The sequence below is a fragment of the Pipistrellus kuhlii genome, unplaced genomic scaffold (genome assembly GCF_014108245.1).
Source record: "Pipistrellus kuhlii isolate mPipKuh1 unplaced genomic scaffold, mPipKuh1.p scaffold_m20_p_166, whole genome shotgun sequence".
In the NCBI taxonomy this organism is placed as follows: Eukaryota; Metazoa; Chordata; class Mammalia; order Chiroptera; family Vespertilionidae; genus Pipistrellus; species Pipistrellus kuhlii.
Window position 1 is genome coordinate 15,305 of NW_023425478.1, and position 23,001 is coordinate 38,305.

Here is a 23,001-nt window from a genome sequence, read left to right on the forward strand (position 1 = left end):
CGATAGCTCTCTGTTCCTCTTTCTCTCTCTTCCTCTCTGTAAAAAAAAATCAATAAAACATATTTTAAAAAATAATTTATTTTTATTTCCTATTGATATTTTTTTCCAGAGAGGAAGGGAGAGGGAGAGAGAGCTAGATTGGTCGGAGGCCGTGGGACAACGTGTCCTGGGTCCCTGTGTGCTTTTGTTTTAAATATATTTTTATTGATGTCGGAAAGGAAGAGCGAGCTTGAAACATCCATGACGAGAGAGAATCGCGCCCCCTACTGGGGATGGCGCCCACAACCCGAGCATGTGTCCTTGACCGGAATGGAACCCGGGACCCTTCAGTCCACAGGCCGGCGCTCTGCCCACTGAGCCACACCGGCCGGGGCTCCCCATGGTACTGTGGTCGCACCGTCCGGGCCCCAGGCACACACACCCCTTCGCCTCGGAACCAACCGAACGCACTGCACCAGGCCGGCTGCCTGCTGGGATGTTGGGGTTCCCCCTCCCCTTTTGCAGGGCCACGGGGGAGGGCTCGGGGCCGTGGGAAAGCCGCAGCTGCAAGATCAGGGGAAGCGCCGGTTTCTGGGGTGAGCAGCTCCCGTTGGTGAGAAATGGGCAAACGAGAGACCCACGTCTCTGCACCCCTTCTTTCCAGGGGTGGCCTGTGGGGGACCCTCTCAGAGGCCCAGGGCGTGGGGTCTGGGTCTGCCGTCAGGGACCCGGGCTCGGGGGACGGGGGGAGGGACCGGGACCAGGACCGGGACGGGGGTAGCAGCCACCCCCGTGTCTGGGTGTCCGGCCGCCCCGGTGTCTGGGTGTCCGGCCGCCCCGGTGTCTGGGTGTCCGGGCCGGTGTCTGGCCACCCCGTGTCCGGCCGCCCCGGTGTCTGGGTGTCCGGCCGCCCCGGTGTCTGGGTGTCCGGGCCGGTGTCTGGGTGTCCGGCCGCCCCGGTGTCTGGGTGTCCGGGCCGGTGTCTGGGTGTCCGGCCGCCCCGGTGTCTGGGTGTCCGGCCGCCCCGGTGTCTGGGTGTCCGGCCGCCCCGGTGTCTGGCCACCCCGTGTCCGGCCGCCCCGGTGTCTGGGTGTCCGGCCGCCCCGGTGTCTGGGTGTCCGGCCGCCCCGGTGTCTGGGTGTCCGGGCCGGTGTCTGGGTGTCCGGGCCGGTGTCTGGGTGTCCGGCCGCCCCGGTGTCTGGGTGTCCGGCCGGCCGGTCTGTGGCTGCAGCGGTGGGAGGCCAGGCCCCGGGGAGGGGGGTTTAGGCATCATCGCAGATAAAACACTCATTATTAGCAGCAGCATCGATCGGCGGCCGCAGGACGCCCCCACGCTCAGCTCAGGTTTTGTAGATAAATCCCCGGATTTGTCCTCTAATCCCCACGCCGCCCCCGGCCCCGCGCCGGCCGAGAAGCGGGGAGAGGCGCCGAGGACCTCCCGTTCCCCCGGAGACGGAGTGGGGGGCGCTCTTAAAGGGGCCGCGGGATGGAGGAGGACGGAGGGTGGCGGACGAAGGAGAACGTGTCTGAAATAAGTGGCACTGTTTTAAATGTGCGTGTTTGGAGAGAGAGAGAGAGAGAGAGAGAGAGAGAGAGAGGGAGAGAGAGAGAGAGAGAGAGAGAGAGAGAGAGGTAAATCAATGATGAGAGAGAGTCATGGTTCAGCTGCCTCCTGCCCGCCCCCTGCTGGGGATGGAGCCTGCAACCCGGGCATGTGCCCTTGGCCGGAATCGAACCCGGGACCCTTCAGTCCACAGGCCAATGCTCTGACCACTGAGCCACACCGGCCGGGGCTGGCTGTGCTGTCGGGAATAAAGCCAGGCGTTGGGATGAATTCGTGGTGGCCCCAGGAGGCACCCCGAGCCCTGTGAGGCCGACCTCCCGGGAGGAAGGAGAGGGAGCCGGCCCGCCATCTCCCCCCGCCCCCCCCCCGCCAGCAAAGCCCACCGGCCAGGCGCCGGGCCGGGGGACAAGTCCTTCCCACACGGGCTCAGGGAGGGGGGACACCCAGTCATGTGTGTGGGGCGTTTCTCTCACTCCTGACGTGACGCTGTCTGACAGGGGCAGGGCTTCCCCACGATCGGGGGCGACCTGCGGCTCTGGGTCTTCTCAGCTCCCAGGCGGCCGCTGCTCTGTGACAGCTGAGGGGCCATTCTGCTGCTGGGCAGCAGGAGGGGCGGGGCCAGAGGGAAAGGGGCGGGGCCCGGGGAGATGGAGCAGGGAGGGGGCGTGGCCTGGGAGATGGGCCATGGAGGGGGCGGGGCCTAGCCATGTGTTCCTCATTCTGTGCCCCTCCAATTACAGCCCGTTTCTTTCTTTCTTTCTCTCTCTTTCTTCTTCCTTCCTTCCTTCCTTCCTTCCTTCCTTCCTTCCTTCCTTCCTTCCTTCCTTTCTTTCTTTTCTTTCTTAACATATTTTATTGATTTTCCACAGAGAGGAAGGGAGAGGGATAGAGAGAAACATGGATGAGAGAGAAACATCCACCAGCTGCCTCCTGCACGCCCCCCACTGGGGATGTGCCTGCAACCAAGGTCCATGCCCTTGACCGGAATTGAACCCGGGACCTTTCAGTCCGCAGGCCGACGCTCTGCCCACTGAGCCGCACCGGCCAGGGTTACAGCCCGTTCACGGACTAAGGCAGCCCCTGGGGCAGCCCCTCCCTCTATGGTTCCAATTTAACACAAACTGCTCTCACCCTTCCCGGAGGCTCAGGGGTGGAGCATCAGCCTAGGAACCCAGGGGTCAGGGTTCGATTCCCGGTCAGGCCCGTGCCCCCAGTGGGGGGCGTGCAGGAGGCAGCCGGTCCGTGGTTCTCTCTCATCGCGGATGTTTCCGTCTCTCTCCCTCTCCCTTCCTCTCTGACATCAATAAAAACATTTTTTAAGAAACACAGGGGAACCGCGTTCCTCGAACAATTGGCTTCTCCCCCTGACGGACCCCTCACTCGTCCCTCGGGGGACAGAGGACGGAAGGCCCGGGTCCGAGTCCGTTACGGCCGATGGAGTCTCGGTGATCGGGCTGGGACTCTTTCCCCGTTATTTTTTATTTATTTTTATTTGTTTTGCGGCTGCTTATAACGATTGAAAATTCCCGTCTTTTTAACTGTCCGTCGCCTTTTCATTGGCACTTCGTGCCTTTGTTTCTAACGTGTGTGTGTGTGGACAGATCAGACCGCAGGAGAGACCGTGCTGTGCAGAGAAGGACGGTTAAAATAGGGGGTCATCGCCGAAACCGGTGTGGCTCAGTGGATAGAGCGTCGGCCTGCAGGCTGAAGGGTCCCGGGTTCGATTCCGGTCAAGGGCATGGACCTCGGTTGCGGGCACATCCCCAGTGGGAGGGCGTGCAGGAGGCAGCTGATGGATGTTTCTCTCTTATCGATGTTCCTAACTCTCTCTCCCTCTCCCTTCCTCTCTGTAAAAGATCAATAGAATATATTTTAAAAAATAAAATGGAATAAAATAGGGGATGTTCTGTCGGGGTCTGGCACGGAGTCCTTCCGTTTACATGATTTCTGATGGAAAAACACACACACAAACACGGTTCGCTTTTCGAACAGCCTTCCGGGGCGAATCGCGCCGGAGACGCCGGGTCCCAGTCTGGGGAAGTCGCTCGGAAAGCGTGGCTAAAGGACCAGGAAAAAGGAGGCTCCTTTTCCAGCCCCGTCCGCCCCCCCCCGCACCCCCTCCGAGGGGAGCCGGCTGGGACCCGGATCCCTCCGGCCGCAGCGTCTCCCCCGCCTTCCCGGCCGCCTCAGCCGGATTAACCCGCGTTTCTGTTTATTCCTCCGTCTCCGCGCTCGGTTCCCAGAACCCCCCGAGGACCCCCGGCTGTTAGCAGATCCGATGGACCGGGCTCATTAGCGAGGGGGCGGCGGGCGGGGGTGCGTGTGTGTGTGTGTGTGTGTGTGCGTGTGTGTGTGTGTGTGTGTGTGTGAGATTGTCAGTGTGTGTGTGAGATTGTCAGTGTGTGTCAGTGTGTGTGTGTGTCTCTGTGTGTGTGTGTGATTGTGTGTGTGTGTGAGATTGTGAGTGTGTGAGATTGTCAGTGTGTGTCAGTGTGTGTGTGTGTGATTGTGTGTGTGTCTCTGTGTGTGTCTCTGTGTGTGTGACATTGTCAGTGTGTGTGTGTGTGTGTCTCTGTGTGTGTGACATTGTCAGTGTGTGTGTCATTGTGTGTGTGTGTGTGTCTGGGAGGCCTGGCCGCAGGGAGGAGGAGGAGGTGGAGGAGGAGGAGGCAGCCTCTTACAGGTCCTGTCCTGAGGGTGGAGGGCGGGTGTGTGTGTATGTGTGTGTGTGTGTATCTGTGTGTGTGTGTGAGTGTCTGTGTGTGTGTGTGTGTGTGTGTGTGTGTCATCAAATCAATTTAGTGAGTCAGAACCAGGCATTTTTAAAAAAATATGAAATAAACCAGACTCCCGCAGAATACAATAGGAAGTGCCCAAGTGCAGAGCAAATACCGGGAAACTGGTTCCGAGAGAGAGAGAGAGAGAGAGAGAGAGAGAGAGAGAGAGACAGACAGACACACTTGGTCCCCAAGTTCTGGTTCAAAACCCCATTCCCAGCGCAGGTCCCGGTAAAAGGCAGGGGGCGGGCGGGCCTCAGCCTGCCCACTGCCCTGCTGCCTGACAAAGTCCCGTAAACAAAAGGAAGAGGAATTCCTCCCTGGCTCTATATTTAACTACGAGTGACCCGAACCCTCCTTCCTCCGCCAGAACAGGAGTCCCTGCTGTCCCGAGAGCCAGAGGCGGGCGAGGCCAAGGCCGAGGAGAGCCCCTGGCCTCTTATCGATTTCTTATTGATCCTCATGTAATGTTTGCATTGATGTCAGAGAGGAAGGGAGAGAGAAACACCCGTGATGAGAGAGAGAGCGTCATGGATCGGCGGCTGCCCCCCCTGCACACCCCCTCACTGGGGATCGAGCCCCCCAACCCGGGCACGTGCCCTCGACCGGAATCAAACCCGGCCCCAGCGCGCTACCCACTGAGCCATACGAGCCGAGGCCGCCTTCGCCTTTCCAAATCCCGTGGAAGACAGACCCATGCCTCCCACAGGGCACCGGTGACGAATGGCCCTTTCACAGGCCCTTCCCGCAGGTGTTTCTGTTTTAGCCAAAAATTAACCCGCGGGCTCCATAAAAGGACCTCTCAGAGGTTTATCGCGGGGAAGCCAAAGGGAGCTGATCTGGAGAGCCAGGAGTGTTCTCCCAGCATCCCCCTGGCCCCAGGGGTTCTCCCAACAGCCCCCTGGCCCCAGGAGTTCTCCCAGCAGCCCCCTGTCCCCAGGAGTTCTCCCAGCATCCCCCTGGCCCCAGGAGTTCTCCCAGCATCCCCTGGCCCCCACCTGCGGCTCCGTGTACCTGTCTCCTCTCTCACATCCCCCCTTAGGAAACAGGAAACCGAGAGGCACCGTTGCTCTCCCTGCGGGTCTGTTTCAGCATCTTTTTTTTTTCTTTTCTTAAACTTTAAAAAATATATTTTATTGATTTTTTTTTACAGAGAGGAAGAGAGAGAGAGAGAAACATCGATGACAGAGAAACATCCACCAGCTGCCTCCTGCACGCCCCCCAAAGGGGCTGTGCCTGCAACCAAAGTCCATGCCCCTGACGGGAATCGAACCCGGGACCCTCCAGTCCGCAGGCCGACGCTCTATCCACTGAGCCACACTGGTGTCGGCTGTTTCTTTTCTTGTTTTGTTTTGTTAATCCTCCCCCCCCCCCAGGAGATGTCCCTGTGATTTTTAGAGGGAGCGGAAGGGAGAGACAGAGACAGAGAGAGCGAGAGACATCGACGTGAGAGAGACGCGTTGACGGGTTGGGTCGGGGCCACGCATCGAGCCTGCACTGAGGCCGGTCCGTGCCCTTGACCAGGCATCGAACCCGGGGCCCTTCAGTCCGTGGGCTGACGCTCTACCCACTGAGCCACACCGGCCGGGGCCATTCCCACGGTCCCCGCGCGGGTGTGACCGTCGCGCTGCCCCCTCCCCTGGGCGCTCGGCGGCGCGCGGAGAGAGGAAGAGGCTGTTTGTGTCAGACACACTCGGCCGTCCGGTCCCGGCTGGGGTGCCTGTTTGTGTTTGAAACGGAGAAGGAGGCCGCCTGGGGCTGGGGCTGGGCGGGGGGCGGCCGAGGGCGCCCACAGAACGCTCCCCCCCCCAATCCCCCGTGAGCCCGGCCGGGGCCTCAGGAAATAAAATAATCAGCCGTCGTTACACTCAGATCCTTAGGCAAACAGGCCGCTGTTTACCGTGTAGCAATCCATTAGCCTCACCGCGGCCAGAGCGCGGGGGGCCCGGGGCCTGCCAAGCAGACTAGACGGGCCCTCGCCGCTGCCCGACCCCGACCCCCGACCTCGGACCCCCGCAGCCCCCCCAGACACAGCAGCCCTCCCCGCAGGGCCGGCCCCAAGGCAAGGCCAACAGGCAGTAAATACCGACGGCACTTGGTTCTCTGAGGTCTGAACACCACGCGATGCTGGCTCCCCTCCCCACCAAACTCCGTCCTGTCCCCCCAAACCCCATCCCACCCCCCAAACCCCGTCCCGTCCCCCCAGTCGGGAACGGCCTTGTATAAGAGAGCACACGACTGGGTCACACGTCCTCACAAAGCTGGCCAGACCAGACGCGAACCCCAAAAACAACCCAGAGGAGAGGGAACCCCGAGCCAGGATGGGAAACCCCGTCTCCCGAGCTCGGCCTGAACCGCCAATTCCCGCCAACCAGGAGCCCCATCCACCCAGGTCGGCCCCGTGGCCGGCACACGCCTGCATCCACGGAGCCCACTGTCCACAGCACCACGGCGGACACGTCTCCGGAGAGCCACGTTGTTTACACGGAAACGTCTCCGGACGCCACGTCTTCCACACGGACGGGCCCGGGCCCTGGTGTTCTGTGGAAGAGCCGCCCTCCGGGGGCCCGAGAGCCGCCGGTGGCTCCTGAGCCGCAGTTTGCTGACCCCAGGGCCAGGCCCTCGGGTCCTCCCTGCTCCTTTTCCACACGACACCCACCGCACCGCAGATGGACAACCAGACGGACCAGGACAGAGCCCCACGCGTGAGTGTCCGGCGGGCGGGCGGACAGAGCGGACGGGGAGCCGGATGCTGTCGGGCGGGGGGGGGGAACGGGGGGCGGACAGACAGCAGACGGGGAGCCGGGGCGCCGTCAGGGGGACGGGGGTGGACAGAGCGGACGGGGTGCCATTGGGGGGACAGGGGGCAGACTGTCAGAGCAGACAGAGCCGGGGTGCCATCGGGGGTGGGCACGGCGGACAGAGCGGACGGGGAGCCGGGTGCTGTCGGGGGGGGGGGGGGGCGGGGACGGGGGGCGGACAGACAGCAGACGGGGAGCCGGGGCGCCGTCAGGGGGACGGGGGTGGACAGAGCGGACGGGGAGCCGGGTGCTGTCGGGGGGACGGGGGTGGACAGAGCGGACGGGGAGCCGGGTGCTGTCGGGGGCGGGGGGGGGGGGACGGGGGGCGGACAGACAGCAGACGGGGAGCCGGGGCGCCGTCAGGGGGACGGGGGTGGACAGAGCGGACAGGAGCCGGGTGCCGTCAGGGGGACGGGGGTGGACAGAGCGGACGGGGTGCTATTGGGGGGACAGGGGGCGGACTGTCAGAGCAGACAGAGCCGGGGTGCCATCGGGGGGGGGGGGACGGCGGGCAGAGCGGACGGAGGGGACGGAGGGACGGGGACACGCACCTTGAGCTCCCGGAAGAACACGCTGCTGCGCGCCCACTCCACGATGGAGAAGAGCGTCTGGTCGGCCATCTTGCAGAGGAGCCCGAAGGTGCTGAGCCGCTCCAGCCGGCCGCGGCCGGCCTGCTCCTGCTCCTGCTGCAGGTGGGCGGCGATGCGCGCGCGCACCTGCGGCTCGTCGGGCTCGCAGCGCAGCAGTTCCAGGATGAGGTGCGGCACGCCGGCCGGGGAGCCGGCCGCGCAGCCGTCCACGTAGGGGCAGCCCAGCAGCGACTCGGGCGAGCTGCCGTAGGGGTCCGGGTACTCGGACTTGATGGCCCGGCTGGGGAAGGGGCCGTAGGGCGGGTAGCCCTGGAGGCCGCCGTGGCCGGCGCCGTGGCCCCCGTGGCCCCCGTGGCCGGCGCCGTGGCCGTGGCCGTGGCCGTGGGGCGGCAGGGCCATGCTGACCGGGGACGTGACGAAGGGGCTGCGGTCGTAGTCCGTGGGCGGCAGGCCGGCGTGGCTCAGCGGCAGCCCCTTCGAGGCTGCCGAGTGGAGGCTCTGCAGGGCAGCGGGCGACAGGCCCAGCTCGGGCGGCATGGCCTGGATCGCCTGCGACATGGCCTCCAGCTTCAGCCCGTTGGCCCGGATCAGCGCCTTCTTCTGCTGCTTCAGCGCGCGGTCCCGCTTGTACATGGGCCCGAACTTGTTCCTGCCGCCCCGCATGCGGTCGGCGCGCACCGCTGGAGGGGAGGGAGAGGCGGGCGTGAGCGGAGAGAGGCACGACGGGGGGCGGGGAAGCGGGGGGCCCTGCCTGGCTCGGGGAGCCGGGGTCGGGCCACATACACAAGAATCAACCAGTCTCGTCGGGCTCTGGCCGGTGTGGCTCAGTGGGTAGCGCCACCCCCGCCCCACCCCGGCCTGCAAGACGGAAGGGTGTCCCGGGTTCCATTCCCCCCGGGTCGAGGGCTTGGACCTTGGTTGTGGGCACATCCCCGGTAAGGGGGAGGGGGCGCGTGCAGGAGGCAGCTGATGGGTGTCTCTCTCTCATCGATGTTTCTACCTCTCTGTCCCTCTCTCTCCCTTCCTCTCTGTGAAAAATCAATGAAATCGCCGAAACCGGTGTGGCTCAGTGGATAGAGCGTCGGCCTGCGGACTGAAAGGTCCCGGGTTCGACTCCGGCCAAGGGCGTGTACATTGGTTGCGGGCACATCCCCGGTAGGGGGTGTGCAGGAGGCGGCTGGTCGATGTTTCTCTCTCTCATTGACGTTTCTAGCTCTCTGTCTCTCTCCCTTCCTCTCTGTAAAATATCAATAAAAATATATTAAAAAAAGAAAGAAAAATCAATGAAATTTAAAAAAAATTAAAAAAAAAGAAAAAAATCTCCCCCGTGCTGGACGGGGAAGATGTCCTGATGATGGCGGCCACACCCCCGGCCGCCCTGTCTCGCTCAGAGGAGAGTCTGTGTTTGTCCTAAGAGCGGCCGGCGCTGTCTCTCACGCCCCCCGTTACATTGTTGCTCTTTACCGGAATCGAAGCTCCGAGAGAGCAACAAAGTCTCCAGCGAACAAAGTCTCCAGCGAACAAAGTCTCCAGCGAACAAAGTCTCCAGCGATTACCCTGGGACCGTCTGCTCTCAGAGCCCCGTCCTGCTCCTCAGCCCCGCTGGCCCCGCGGCCCAGACCGGCCGGGACATCCTTTTCTTTAGGGAAAACGAAAATAACGATTTCCACCCGGACTGGACGAACGAACGCCCATCCGATCGCCACCGGCCATCGTTTCTGTTTTTTTTTTTTTTTTTTTTTAAGCAAAACTGTGCAGAGTGAAAGCCGATCCATCAGTCGCCGTCCCAGGGCCGGGAGGGGCCTGGGCCGCGTTGTCATCCGGCGAGCGGGCTGTCCCCCCCTCGCCCCCCAGGCCTGCAGGGCCCGGGCGATTGGCAGGAGCCAGCCGGCCGCCCTGACAGCCCGGACGTGCGGGCATGGCCGGGGGGCGACGCTCTCTGAGCTTTTTATCTCAGGATTAGGCTGGCATTAAAAATGTATGCGGATCGCTGGGCACTCAGACCGCAACACGGCATCAAGGAGGCTTTCGAGGGGGCGGGGGGCGTTGAATATTCAGTGTTTCGTGCTGGTGGGAAGGGACTTTTTCTTTTGTTTAGAAAATCAGATAGGCCCGGCCGTAGTGGCTCGGTGGCCGAGCGTTGACCTCTGAACCAGGGGGTCAGGGTTCGATTCCTGGTCAAGGGCACAGGCCCAGGGTGTGGGCCTGATCCCCAGGAGGGGGCGTGCAGGAGGCAGCCGACGGATGGACGTTTCATTCTTATGTGGATGCTTCTCTCTCTCTCTCTCCCTCCCCCTCTCCCAATCATAAAAGACGTATTTTTAAAATGTCTTTATTGATCGAAGAGAGAAAGAAAGAGGGGTAGAGAGATAGAAACAGCCATGACGAGAGAGAATCACGGATCGGCTGCCTCCTGCCCTCGCACAAGGGGGTCGAGACCGCAACCCAGGCCTGTGGCCTTGACGGGAATCGAACCCGGGGCCCTTCAGTCCACAGGCCGATGCTCTGCCCACTGAGCCACACCAGGGAGGGCAAAATCTATTTTTTTTAAACACACACACACACACACACACACACCACTAGTGCTTATACATGCCAGTGATATGTATGGCTCCTTTATCTGCCACATACTTCCTCTGAGGAAGGACCAGCCACACGCCAGCACATACATAAACGGCACATCATGTGTCGCAGACACATGTTCACGTTGCCGGCTCCCCTCTCTCTGTGAAGTGTCAGGAGGCTTTCATTTTAAGAAAGCAGGCGCGTGTCTCCTGTCTAGGAGTCCAGCGTTTTTCATGCTCCCTGCTTCTCCGCTTTTTTTAAAAAGAAAAACACAAAAAACAATTTCACTCCGCAGGCTCCGTCATTACCTCGAAAAGCGCCTCCCCACAATATCCAGCAGGACTCCTGGCCCGAGCGAGTCCCTTGGACAAGTATGAGGGGTTAATCCCGCGCGGGAATCACGTAATTGCCTGTCCACGTACGGCAAGCACGGCTACTTAACAAAAAAATTCCATTCTGCCGGCAGGGCTCCGGGGTGCAGCGCTGACCTGTGACCCAGGAGGTCCCGGGTTCGAGTCCCGGTCAGGGCCCAGGCCTGGGTGGCGGGCTCCATCCCCAGGGTGGGGCGAGCAGGAGGCAGCCGGTCCGTGATTCTCTCTCATCGTGGATGTTTCTCTCTCTCTCTCTCTCTCTTCCCGTCTGCAATCAACAAAAATATAGTTAGAGGGGAAAAAAAAAAAGATTCTAGTCAAACGTTGACGAGGACCTTCTGGTTTGAAAACTTAAAAAAACAGTTTTCCCCGCATTCTTTCCCTTGATTCTCAGTTGAATGGCTTGAAGTCTTGCTTTCGTCGAACCTGCTTTTATTTTTAGGGGCAAATGCAGCTACTCCCCAAACTAACAACAAAAAATGAGGGGGCCCGGGCCACTGTGGCTCCGTGCACAGAGTGTCGCCCTGCAGACTGAAGGGTCCCGGGTTCGATTCCGGTCAAGGGCATGTACTTTGGTTGCGGGCACATCCCCAGTGGGGGGTGTGCAGGAGGCAGCTGATCGATATTTCTCTCTCATCGATGTTTCTAGCTCTCTATCCCTCTCCCTTCCTCTCTGAAAAAAAAAAATCAGTAAGATATATTTATTTAAAAAAATAAAAATAAAATGGGGGAGGAGGCCGAGACACACAACTCTTTTTAAAAAATATATATTTTATTGATTTTTTACAGAGAGGAAGGGAGAGGGATAGAGAGTTAGAAACATCGATGAGAGAGAATCATCGACCAGCTGCCTATTGCGCACCCCCCACCGGGGATGTGCCCGCCACCAAGGTCCATGCCCTTGACCGGAATCGAACCCGGGACCCTTCACCGGCATCCACTGAGCCACACCGGTTTTGGCCACAGCTCTTGATATGAACTTTATTTATTTTTTCCGGGTGGATTTGACCAGGGCCAGAATGAAACACAGACTATGCACGAAGCGGATGCAGGCTGAAGTCTGCCACCCCCGTCCGCGGGGTTCGAACATGGGACAGCGTGTCCCCGGCCGGGAGCATGCGTGGGGTCAGCCGTGTCCCCGTCCGGGAGCACGCGTGGGGTCAGCCGTGTCCCCGGCCGGGAGCACGCGTGGGGTCAGCCGTGTCCCCGGCCGGGAGCACGCGTGGGGACAGCGTGTCCCCGGCCGGGAGCACGCGTGGGGACAGCGTGTCCCCGGCCGGGAGCACGCGTGGGGACAGCGGGAGCACGCGTGGGGACACGTGTCCCCGGCGGGCGGCCTACCTTCCAGCTTCATGCCCACGCTCAGGCACTTCTGGAAGCGGCAGTAGGGGCAGCGCTTGCGCTGGGTCTTGTCGATCTGGCAGCTCTGGCTCTCGATGCAGGTGTAGCGCTTGTTGTTCTGCACCGTGCGCTTGAAGAAGCCCTGGGGGAGCATGGGGGGGTCACGTCCGGGTCCATCGCCCGCCCTCTCCCAGTTCTGCCCCCGGGCGGGGGAGGGGGACTCCGCCGAGAATCCTCTCCTCTCCTCAGAGCCCGAACCACGGGGCCCTTCTGAGGGTCCGGGTCCGAGGGTTTGTTTTCCAGGGCCCCGAGGCCGCCCGCCCTCCCCGCAAGCCTGGGCGGTTCTGCTGGCCTCGGGGGATACACCCCAATCCATGGCAGCCCCTCGTGGGGGGAGGGCAAGCTCTGGCTGAATCCACACCATCTCGAGGGTCAGAGGACAACACCTTCAGGATGGCCCGGGGCTTCTCCCCTCCCTCCCCCACCCCACACCATGTCCGAGTCCAGAGACAGGTTCTCAGGGCGTCTGGTACCCTTCCAGGGACCGACGACCGAGAAAAAAAAAAAAAAAAGAAAAGAAAGAGAAAAGAAAGAAAGAAAGAAAGAAAGCCAGTGGAAAACCTGGCCCTCAGACCAGCTCAGATCTCTCCCCAATGTCAACACAAGGTCGTTAAAAGCAAAGGGATTTGAAGGGGGGAAAAAAATGGGGAAAATGTTCCTAATTCCACTGGAATGCGTTCCAGTATGAGAACTCTGTTTAAAAAAAAAAAAAAAAAAAAAGAAAGAAAGAGAGAGAGAGAAAGAAAAAAAAATGGAACGGACGAGAACACGCAGAGAGCCGAGACCTGAGGCTGCACCCAGGACCCAGTGGGTCCCTGGGGTTCCGCTCAGAAATTAATGCGGCTGCAGAGCGCACACAGCCACGGGGCTCCGGAGCCGGACGACCCCACTTTGTGACGGAGAAGCAAGGGTTTTTGTTTTCTCCTGGCAGGGGTTTAAGTCCTTGTACCCAGCTCTCCGCTTAGAAAAGAAAAAAAATAAACGTGGAGAACAGCGTATCCGTGGACGGGAAAGATGCTGCAGAATTCCCGCTAGGAACAGCCTGGTACCTGCGCCCCGCGCCTCCCCCCACGCAGGCGGCTCCTGTATTTATGAAAACGGCTCTATCGGAGCCGGGAAGACCCTGCCCGCGCTCCCTCGCGATATAAATTCCCGGGGATTCCCCCACAATTATTTTGGGAGTAAATCTGGGGATGGAGACGTTTATGTCTGTGGGTAATGAATGCCCGGCCCTTCGGCTCGCGAGCTACAAGGTATTTGGAAGCCACTCCGTCACGGCTCCCCGGAGAGCCGCGGCCCTTTAACGGTAGATAAGTCACCGGGATCGATCGGCGGGGGGCCAGTCGCCGCCGTCCGAGGCTCCCGGGAGGCAGCAAAAGCGTCATAAACTATCTGGGAGCCGTGCGAGGCGGCAAAGTTTTCCAAACACCATCCATTTGCTCGCCCTCTGACTTCGAGGAGACTCATATTTCTAAGGATCATCTCGCATCTGGGATGGTCTCTCTCTCTCCCCCTTTCTTTCTTTCTTTCTTTCTTTCTTTCTTTCTTTCTTTCTTTCTTTCTTTCTTTCTTTCTTTCTTTCTTTCTTTCTCTTTTTCCCCCCAAGAGTTTTAAATAAAAATAAAAGCCGGCCTGGCGCTTTAAGGAGCCGCCCCGGGGCGGGGGCTTGCTGGGGCTCGGAGGGCCCCACCTTGCAGCTCTCGCAGGTGAGCAGCCCGTAGTGGTAGCCGGACACCTTGTCTCCGCACACGGGGCACAGCTCCTCCAGGTCCTCGTCGTAGGAGTAGCTCACCATCTTAAACTGAGACACTGGAAGAGAAGAGGGAGAGAGGGGCGCGGGCCCGTGAGTCCCCCGGCTGGCTCTCCGTCCGTCCGTCCGGCCCGGCCCGGGCCCCGCAGGGAACGGCGGGCAAAGTCCGCCAGGAGGAAAGAGACAAAGTGAAAATACGTTGTGCCGGGAGTTCCTTCCAGAACTATGCGGCAGCCAGAAAGCCAAACATCTTTTTTAAAGAGTGTATATATATATATATATATATACTAAATTTTTTTAAAAACAACTCCTAGGTCTCCTGTGAGACATTTCTGCACCCAAAAGCCTGCAAAAGCCGCCACCTCTCAGCCCGGGAGCGGGAGCCACCGGAAGAAACCGGAGGCTCCGGGTTTCTCTGAAATTGCCTTTCAAAGTCCCCAGTGTTGTCACCTTTGCACCCCCTGCTGCACCCCCTCTCGCTCTGGAGGAAGTTTGCTGCCGGCGCTACGGGGAGGAGCGGCCCCAGGACCAGGCCCGCGGCTGCGACGCTCCAGCTCCCGCCCCGACCCGCCTCAGCCGGGATCCGAGCAGCCAAACCCCTTCCCCGAGGCTCCCCAGGCTCCCCAGGCTCTGGGCTGGGGCGAGGAGGAAGCCTGGGGTATCGCTCTCGATCCGGATACTTAGTTTCCACTCCGAATACTTTGTTTTAATCCTGGATACTTTGTTTCAATCCTGGATACTTTGTTTCAATCTTAGACACTTTGTTTCAATTCCAGACTTTGGTTCGACCATGGATACTTTGTTTCGAACCCTGGACACTTTGTTTCCGCTCCAGATACTTTGTTTCAACCCCGCGCTTTTGCAAACCCGCCTGCGCCAGCGAGAAGGGGGATCCGGGGAAGCCGCTGAAGGCAACAGTGTAACATAAAAAGGGAAGAGAGACACAGCTAAGCCCTGAACGTCCTCACTGTACAGGTTTTCCCCGCCATCTCCCCTCTGAGGTCGCCCCGGGTTGAAGTTCAACCGAGAAACCGGGCGGCCGGGCGCTGACCGGGCCCGCCTTCCCCGGGACGCAGCCCCGCCGCCCGCCTGCCGAACGCGTCCGTCCGTCCGTCCGCGGGCAGCGAGGTCCGGGCGCCCCGGGTCCGAGGCCCGAGGGTTCCCATCCCAGACGGTACCTGGTCCGGTCCGGTCCGGTCCGGTCCCGTGGAGACGCCCAGGCCCGCGCGGCGGGGACCACGGGTGGCCGCGCGCCCTCCGGCCGCTCCGGCCTGTGACCCCGGGGCGCGCCGCCCGGTCCCCGGTTGTTGCTCAACCTCCGCTCCGCCGCCCCGCAAACACCGCCGCGTTTGCTTTGGGTTAATCAGTGGCGTTTGGGGGGCGGGGGGGCCGGGGGGATGGGGGCCGCCGGGGGGAGCGCGCAGGAGTTTCCTGATTTGTTTCCCGAAAAGGAAGGAGGAGCAGCCGGCCGATCCCGCGCCGCCACCAGGGGCTTCCCGCCCGGGACTTGCGCTCTTGGGGTGTTTTCCCCCCTCTTTCTCCCTTTTAAGTAAAAGTTCTTTAAAAAAAAAAATCCTGCAAGGAGCCTGCGGGCCCAGCCAAGGGCCTTGGGGAGGGGGTGTCCCTGCTGCGTTGGGGGTGGGCGCCCCGTACCCGGATTTGGAGTCCGGCGGGCGCTGGGGCTGGGGCCGGAGGCAGACAAGGTTTGGGAGGAAACTGGGGGGAAAGGGTCTCCCTCAGGGGCCTCGGAATTGAGGACCTGGGGGTTCAGGGGTTTGGGGGGGGGGGCGGGAAGGTTGGAGGATTTAGGCTCCGCGTCTTCCCTGCCAGTTCGAGGCGTGTTTTGAGGAAGAGAGTTGAGCGCGCCGGCTCCCACAAGTCTCTCCCTCCAGCTCCCTGGCCGCCAACACAGTTAACTCTGACTTTGGGGCGCCGGGAGGCCGCGGGGTCCAGGGGACTCGGGGGTCCCGCTCCCAGAGGGCCGGGGCGGGCCCGGGGACCTCCCTTAGAATAGAAAAGGCGAACGCGGGAGGGAGAGGAGGCACACGGGGCCGCCCTGGGCGCATCGGGCGCGGCCCCGCCAGGCACAGGGAAAGGGGGTCCGTGGTGGGCACGGGAGCCCTCTGAAGAGCGGCGGGTCCGGCGGGGCCTCAGGGGCCCGTGGAGAGGGCCCCCCCGAAGTGGAGCGCGCGGCGCGGTCTGGGGATCCAGCAGCCCCCGGTTCTCCCCGCGGCGCGGACGGGGGCGCATTCCGGGCCGAGACCGGAGGGCAAACGTGGGGATTGGGGTCCCCGGTCCCCAAAGCTCCCCGCGGACGCGGCGGCGCTTCCAGGCGGCTCCGGGGGCGCCCCGCTTTAACTTCAGGGACCGCGGGGTTCCCCCGCCGGCTCTCCGCAGCCTCCCCCTGCCTCCCGGGCTCCGGGTCCCGAGAACGCGCCAGGCCGGCCCAGGAGCAGACACTCCCCGCTGCGCCCGGACAGCCGCACGGGCCCCGCGGGCGCCCCCAAAATTTCCTTCTCGCGGCAGCCCGCGGCGGAGGGTCCCCGATCGCCCTCTCCACGCCGCGCCCCCACTTCCCCACCGCGCGGGGGACCCCAAAACCGGCAGGGAACGCCTGTTGGGGACAGCCGCGTCCCCTGCAGCCCGCCCACGAGTGGGGCTCAGGGCCTCGGCCCCGGGGACCCTGCAGCGCTCCTGGGAGGGTCCCCCGGCGCGGGCACCGCCAGCCCCGAGGCCGACCGCGGCGCCGACCGGGGTGGACTCTGCTCCGGTCCCGCCCGGCCCGGCCCCGCCGCTCCCGCCCGGGAGACGGGGCGCCGGCGGCTCTTCCTCGCCTTGTTTCCTCCGGACCGGGGCCGGGCGGCCAATTCCTCCCGGGCTTTGCCCGCCGCCGCGGGCCTGGCGACTTGGGGAAACGGCGAGGACATGGCCCGCGAGAGGCGGTTCTTGTGGGCGACCCGGAGCCGGGGACCACCTTCCCCCCACAACCCCGCGCCCCGCTCCGGGCGGCGGCAGAGATACGGGCCTCCCCACCCCGCAGCAGCTCCCCGGGGCGACCCGCGCGGAGCCCAGGGCTGGGGCTGCGTTGGCCTCCGCGGCTCTGCCCGCTCTGCCCAACGTGCCCGGGTCCCGGGGCGCGCACCCGGGGCTTGGGGTGCCCCTCCGCATCCAGCCCCTAAGACCAGCCCTGCGGGATCCCCCGCTCCTCCTGCCGGTGACTGTCCAGAGCACAGCGCTCCCCACCTGAGCGCGCACGGGTCCCGGGTCCCGGGCGCCCTCCTTTCCCCTCCGCCTCCGCCGCCGTCAGCCTGAGCCGCCGCTCCGGGGGCCGGAGGGCTCGGAGCGCCTCTCCTCCCGGTCAGAACCGAGCGGCCCGGCTTGGGGAGAAAGCGCCCGCCTCGCCCGGTTCCGGAGCCGTAAACTTTGGCATCCGGGGAGGCGGCCTCCGCCCGGGCACCGGTCCTCCCCTCTCCCCCGGGCGCCGGGCCGCGGGGCCGCTCACCTTGCATGTTCTCCGGCATCTGGCCCTGGTCCCCAGGCGCCTCCGCTTTGGGCAGCATGACCGGCGGCCGCGCGGGTCCGGGTCCGGCGGGAGGGAGGCGGGCGCGGCCGGAGGGGGGTCCGCTCGCCCGCCCGCGCGATCCTCCGCCGCCTCCGGGCTGCGAGTCCGGACCCCGCGCCCCGGCCGGCCCCGCCGCTGCCCCCGAGCCGCCCGGAGCCGCCGCAGGAGGAGGAGGAGGAGGAGGAGGAGGAGACACGGCGCCCGGGAGCGCGCGGGCTCGGCTCCGCGGGGGCGGAGGAGGCGGAGGCGGCGGCGGCGGCGGCGGCGGCGAGGGCGCAGCGGCCGGGGAGCGGGTCCGACCGGCCGGGCGCGGGGCGCGGGCGGCGGGCAGAGGGGCCTCCGGGGGCGCCGGGCCGCGGTGGCCGCTGCGGGACGCCTCGCTCTCCCGGCGGCTCCTCCTCCGCGCGCCGAGGGCTCCGGATCCGCAGCGGCTCCGCTCTCCCGGCTCCTCTCCCGCCCGCCCCTCCCGCTCCCCGCCGCCGCCGAGTGCGGGGCGCGAAGTTGCAGCCTCCGGCTCTCCCTCCGCCTCCCGCCGCCTCCCGCGGTGCCAGGGCCGCCCCCGGGCAGCCCCGAGGCGGACGGTGCGGGCGGGGAGGAGCGGGGAGCGGGGGCCGGGGAGGGAGCGGGGCAGGGAGGGCTGGGGTGAGCGCGCCGAGGACAGCGACTTGGGGCGCGGGTTCCGGACGCGGGTGGGACCCGGGGCGCCGGCCAATGGGGAGGCGGCGCCCCCGCCCGGGCCCCCCGCGCCTCGCCCCTTCCCCTCTCCCTCCCCGCGCGCCCCGGCCTGGGGCGGGGACCAGGACAGGAGGCTCCGGGTCTAACGCGGGCAGCGGCGACCTCTGCCTGAGCTCGGCGGCGGCTGGAGCTGGAGCCGGAGCCGGAGCCGAGGGGAAGGCAGCCGAGGAGAGGGGGTGGGGGTGCGGGTGGGGGTGCGGGGCTGAGCGGGAGGAGCCTACACGCCCACGGCCAGCACCCAAGGGCGGGGTGGGGGTGGTGTGGGGGGGCGGGGGGGGAGACAGAGGTGGAAGTCAGTGTCCCGCCCTTGGCCAAGCTGGTCTGCGCTCCAGGAGGCACGCAGGGTTCGCTCACGCTCTGGGAGTCAGAGGGGCAGCCGCCCCGTCTCTCCTCTCCCTCCGGGTCTGTCCGTCACGTACAGATGCCCCCCCCCCTCGCCTCCCCAAACCCGGACCCTCTTGGCGACGCGCGCCCCAAGTTTCCGGGAGCTGCGATCCCCGCGGAACGCACTCCTTGTTGGTCTGGGCTTTCCTTTTATCTTTAATTTTCTAAAAATATATATATTTAAAATTGATTGTGGAGAGGATGGGAGAGGGAGAGAGAGAGAGAAAAGCACCCGTGATGAGAGAGAAGCAGGGATGTGCTGCCTCCCTCACGCGTCCAGCACCGAGGATGGAGCCTGCCACCAGGCCTGGGCCCTGACCCGTGATGTGACCTCCTGGTTCCTAGGTCCGCGCCTGACGCTCAGCCACTGAGCCGCGCTGGCCGGGCCGGACTTTCCTGGTTCTTCTGGGGTCTCTGGTGGAACCAGGGTGGGGGGGAGGCCGGGAGGCCCCACACTTGCTAGAAAGTTGCAAAGACCCATCGCCTAGGCCGGGCCACCCGCCCAGCCACTGGGACACGTTCCCAGATCTCACCGCCCCCCCCCCCCAAAAGGCAGTTCCCTGCAATCAGATGGACTCCCGGGAGATGCCTCCAGGGTGTCTGCTCAGAGGCGAGGCGGGCGTCACCCCCCCTCCTCTCCCCCCCCCCCCTCCGAACAACAGGGGGCGGGGTTGAATTTGGAAAGGCCTGAATGGACTGCCAGTGGGTGGCAGGGAGGCCACCCATTCCGGGGGCTCCCCGCCTGCCTGGGGGTGGGTGCGGGTGGGGGAGAGGCCGAGGTCTACCCCACTCCCAGTTCTGCACCGTCTGCTTTGATAGGAATGGGGGGGTGCTCACCCGTACCCCCCGGGTCTCCCCCCACCCCCCATGCGTGCCCCTCTGCAATGGCTTGTACATAACTCCGGACTCTGCCACTGAAACCTCAGGTTTCCCGGGAACGTGTATGCTGGGTGGTGCGGTGGGGGTGGGGGCAGGGAGGGCTGGCCGATAGCTGGAAAGGGGGGCGGGCGGGAGGTGCCCACATTTGGGACCTTGAAGAGGCTCCGAGATTCCTGAGTCCCAGCTGAGCCTGCCAGCCCGCCCTCAGCGGCAGCAGCAGCTGCCACAGGCTGGCGGCTGGAGAATCTCAGTGCAGGAGGATCGTGCCTCACCCGCCAGGTGTGGCTCCGCGGCTGAAGGTCGCAGGGTTGAGGGCTGGGTGCCCGGTAGGGGGCGTGCAGGGGGCAGCCGGTCCAGGATTCTCTCTCCTCGTGGATGTTTCCGTCTCTCTCTTTCTCTCTCTCTCTCTCTCTCCCTCCCTGAAATCCATAGAAATGGGGCAAACAGGAAAAGACGCCGGGAGAGGGGCAGGAGCTTGCTGTTCTGAGAATCACAGCCAGCCCCCCTCAGCCCCCCCGCCCCGAAACGGTGCGTCTCCCGCTGGGCTGCCTCTGAGAGAGGCGAGGGCGCTCTCACCTTCTCCCAATTCAGGGGCGCAAGAGGTGGGGGGGCCCTGGAGCTCCTCTACCCACCTCCTCCCTCCCCTCCCTCCCCTCCCCAGACCCTGCAATGCCGCTGCCTCCCCTCCCATCCTCCCCGCCCTGGGCCTGGCGCCTCTGGGAACCCCTCCCCAGGGGAGCCGAGGAGGGGAGCCGGGCCTGCGGGGCCTGGGTCACCGGAGGGGCGGGGGTCCCGGGGCCGAGGGGGGTTTGGGGGGCGGGGAGGCCGCGGAACTGGGGCCCAGGCCCGTGGGCTCTCCGGTCCAGGCTGCGGCGTTCGGGACCGTTGCCCACAGACGCAGGGACAGGTTTGGGATGACAAACGCCATGGGGGGGACCCCATCCCCCGCCGGGTACCCCCCTCCCCCAATCCGGGCACTATCACAGGTTCTGAATCTCCTCCCTTCGCTCCCCCCCCTCCCCCGGCCTGGGGCGACCCCCTCCCTACCCTCTCCCCCCAATCCCCTCCCCCCCCCCCCAATCCCCGCATCTTCCCGACGTGCCCGGCCTCCGGGCGGCTGCGGGGCTGATTGACAGCGGCGATTACGGAGGCGGAGGCTCCGGGGGCCCCCGCAGCCTTGAGGAGCGGGAGGCGCGGACCTGGCAGGTCTGCTCCCCGCAGCTCAGCGCCGCGGGCCGTGCCGGTGCCTCCAGCCTGCGGGCTGCAGCCCCGGGTCAGGCCCCCCCCCCCCGCCCTCCGCGGGGACCCCCCATCTCCTCCCGCCCGCCCGCAGCGCCCGCAGCAGCCTGCCCTTCACCCCAGCTCCATGCGGCGGGGACCCCAGCCAGGGTCCGGGGCTTTAGCTCGGAGTGGGGGACCCGCTGCCCCCGCGCGCCTGGGGCAGGGAGGGGAGGGGGGGCAGGAGAAGCCTGGCACGGAGCCCCTCCCCCCTGCACGTTTGCAAATCTGCATCCTTGGAGCCAGTGCCTCAGGCCTCCTCCCGCCTGCTTTCTGGTGTTTTGAGGAAGAATGAATGAATCCCTTTCCTCCGAGATCGCCCTCTTATGTCTCCGCCCCAGAAGGAACTTGCTTCTTCGGAGAAATCTCCGCCAGAAAGTGCGGAGGAGGCGGCTGGTCAGCCCCAGGCCTCCGGCCACCGGGACCCCCGCCCCACCCACTGGATTTTGAGTGAAGACACTGGGTTTTGAGTAGAAATACTGGGTTTTAAGCGAAGACGGTTACATTTCAGCTCCCACCTGGACACATTGTATCGGCAGAGGCTTTGGAGGAGTGACCGTGGGAGGGAGAACTGCCTGTTTGGAAACAATGTGTCACTCTCAGGGCTGTGGTGGTATCACCACGGCCATGGCCCAGCTTTCCTCGGGCAGAACGTGAGGTGGCCCCATGCCCAGGCTCCAGGAACCCCGCCCCCAGGCCATCTCCCACGCCTGCCCAGAGGGAGGGGCGAGGCTTGGGAGTTTGGCCCAAGTTGTGGCGCGATCCCTCTCTCTCTCTCTCTCTCTCTCTCTCTCTCTCTCTCTCTCTCTCTCTATCTCTCTCTCCCTCGGTTCGCTGTAGCCCGGGCTGGTGTGGTTCAGTGGATAGAGCCTCGGCCTGCAGGCGGAAGGGTCCCAGGGTCCATTCAGGCCAAGGGCCTAAGCCGGGCTTGCTGACCCCATCCCTAGTGAGGAGTGTGCAGGAGGCAGCTGATCCATGGTTTTCTCTCCTGGGTGTTTCCCTCTCTGTCCGTCCCTCCTTCCTTCTCTCTGAGATCAATAAAAACCCATCAAAGATAACCTCATCCAGACTCCATCCCCCTCTCCCGCCCCAGGATGTCCCACCCCGTGGGCCCCAGAGCCCCCAGGCCCCGGCTTCACCCTGGAGCCTGCCTGAGGCCTGCCCAGCTCTAAGCCTCACTCCCCCGGTGGGATGGAAAGAAGATCCTTCACCATCATCGGCCTTAATCCCAAAATGCCTCTCTGAGCCACCCACCGGTTACATCCTCATTCCTTCGTGTCAGCAGCTCCTCCCTCAGGGACCAGCCTGGGTTTGGGGACCGCACTCCGGGCTTCTGTCCCCAGTTCACGCTCCCCACAAGCCGAGGGGCCCCGGGGAGGCCGCTGGGCCTCGGGGTGCCATCTTCACCGGTAAAAGGGGGTGACGGTCAGCCGTAGAGCTGGGCCAGACAGAGCCAGGAAGGCCGCCGGGGTCCAAGCCTGCTCTCCTGTGCTTCTCTGTTCCCCCCACTCCCCTTAGCATCCCCCATCTCCGTAAGGAAACCGACCGGAAGGAACCAGTCCCCGAAGATGCCAAGGTTTTTGCAAGGTTCCCATGCGGGCCTCACGGACCAATGAGGTCACCCACAGCTGAAACTGGACCAATGACGTCACCCGCAGCTGAAGCTGTGGACCAATGACATTGCCCGAGGCGGGAACTGTGGGCTAATGACGTCAGATGCAACTGAAACTGTGGACCAATCACATCAGCCGCAACTAAACTGGGCCAATGACGTCAGCCGCGGCCGAAACTGTGGGCCAATGACATCTGCCGCAGCTGAAGCTGCGGGGCAATGACGTCAGACGCATTGGGGACTGGACCAATGATGTCAGCTGTAGCTGAAACTGTGGGCCAATCACACCAGCCGCAGCGGAATCTGCTCCTCAACCCGCTCTGTATCCGGATTGTCTGAAGATGAGAAGTTCAGTTTCTTCCCCTCCATCTCACAGAGACACACCCAGCAGCTTCCGGGAGTCTGAGAAAGACGCCTTCCGCCCGAAGTCTTCCCCTCCCAGCGGCATCTCCCCTCCCCTGGGGCAGGGGGTCCCACCCACAGTGCCCGCCCCCAACTCCCGGAGTTCCCCGCGGCTAACGGATTTCCCAGAGAGGTTTTCTGTTGCCCTTAGTCCTCACCCCCCATGGATTAAAAGAGAGAGCGGAAGGGAGGGGGAGAGACAGAGAGAGACACGGATGTGACAAAGACACATCCTTGGGGTGCCCGCTCTCCCTCCCTTCCCCCCACGCGCCCCATCAGGACCAGGGATGGAGCCCACAACCTGGGCACGCGCTCTTGATTGTACTTGAACCCAGGACCCAGCAGTCCGCA

General features: G+C 63.9%; 1 protein-coding gene across 1 annotated transcript in view; it reads right to left on the bottom strand.

The window, feature by feature from the left end:
* The window catches only part of NR5A2 (nuclear receptor subfamily 5 group A member 2), a gene marked incomplete at its 3' end in the record, with an annotated part of 32,495 nt that extends 15,155 nt beyond the window's left edge, over positions 1-17,340 (bottom strand). The window contains exons 1-4 of the mRNA XM_036440192.1: positions 17,301-17,340; positions 13,739-13,857; positions 11,989-12,130; positions 7,673-8,391 (exon numbers count right to left, since the gene is read on the bottom strand). Of these exons, the coding sequence (XP_036296085.1) occupies positions 7,673-8,391; positions 11,989-12,130; positions 13,739-13,857; positions 17,301-17,319 (999 nt within the window). The remainder of the gene's footprint in view (positions 1-7,672; positions 8,392-11,988; positions 12,131-13,738; positions 13,858-17,300) is intronic.
* Positions 17,341-23,001: the final 5,661 nt, after the last annotated feature.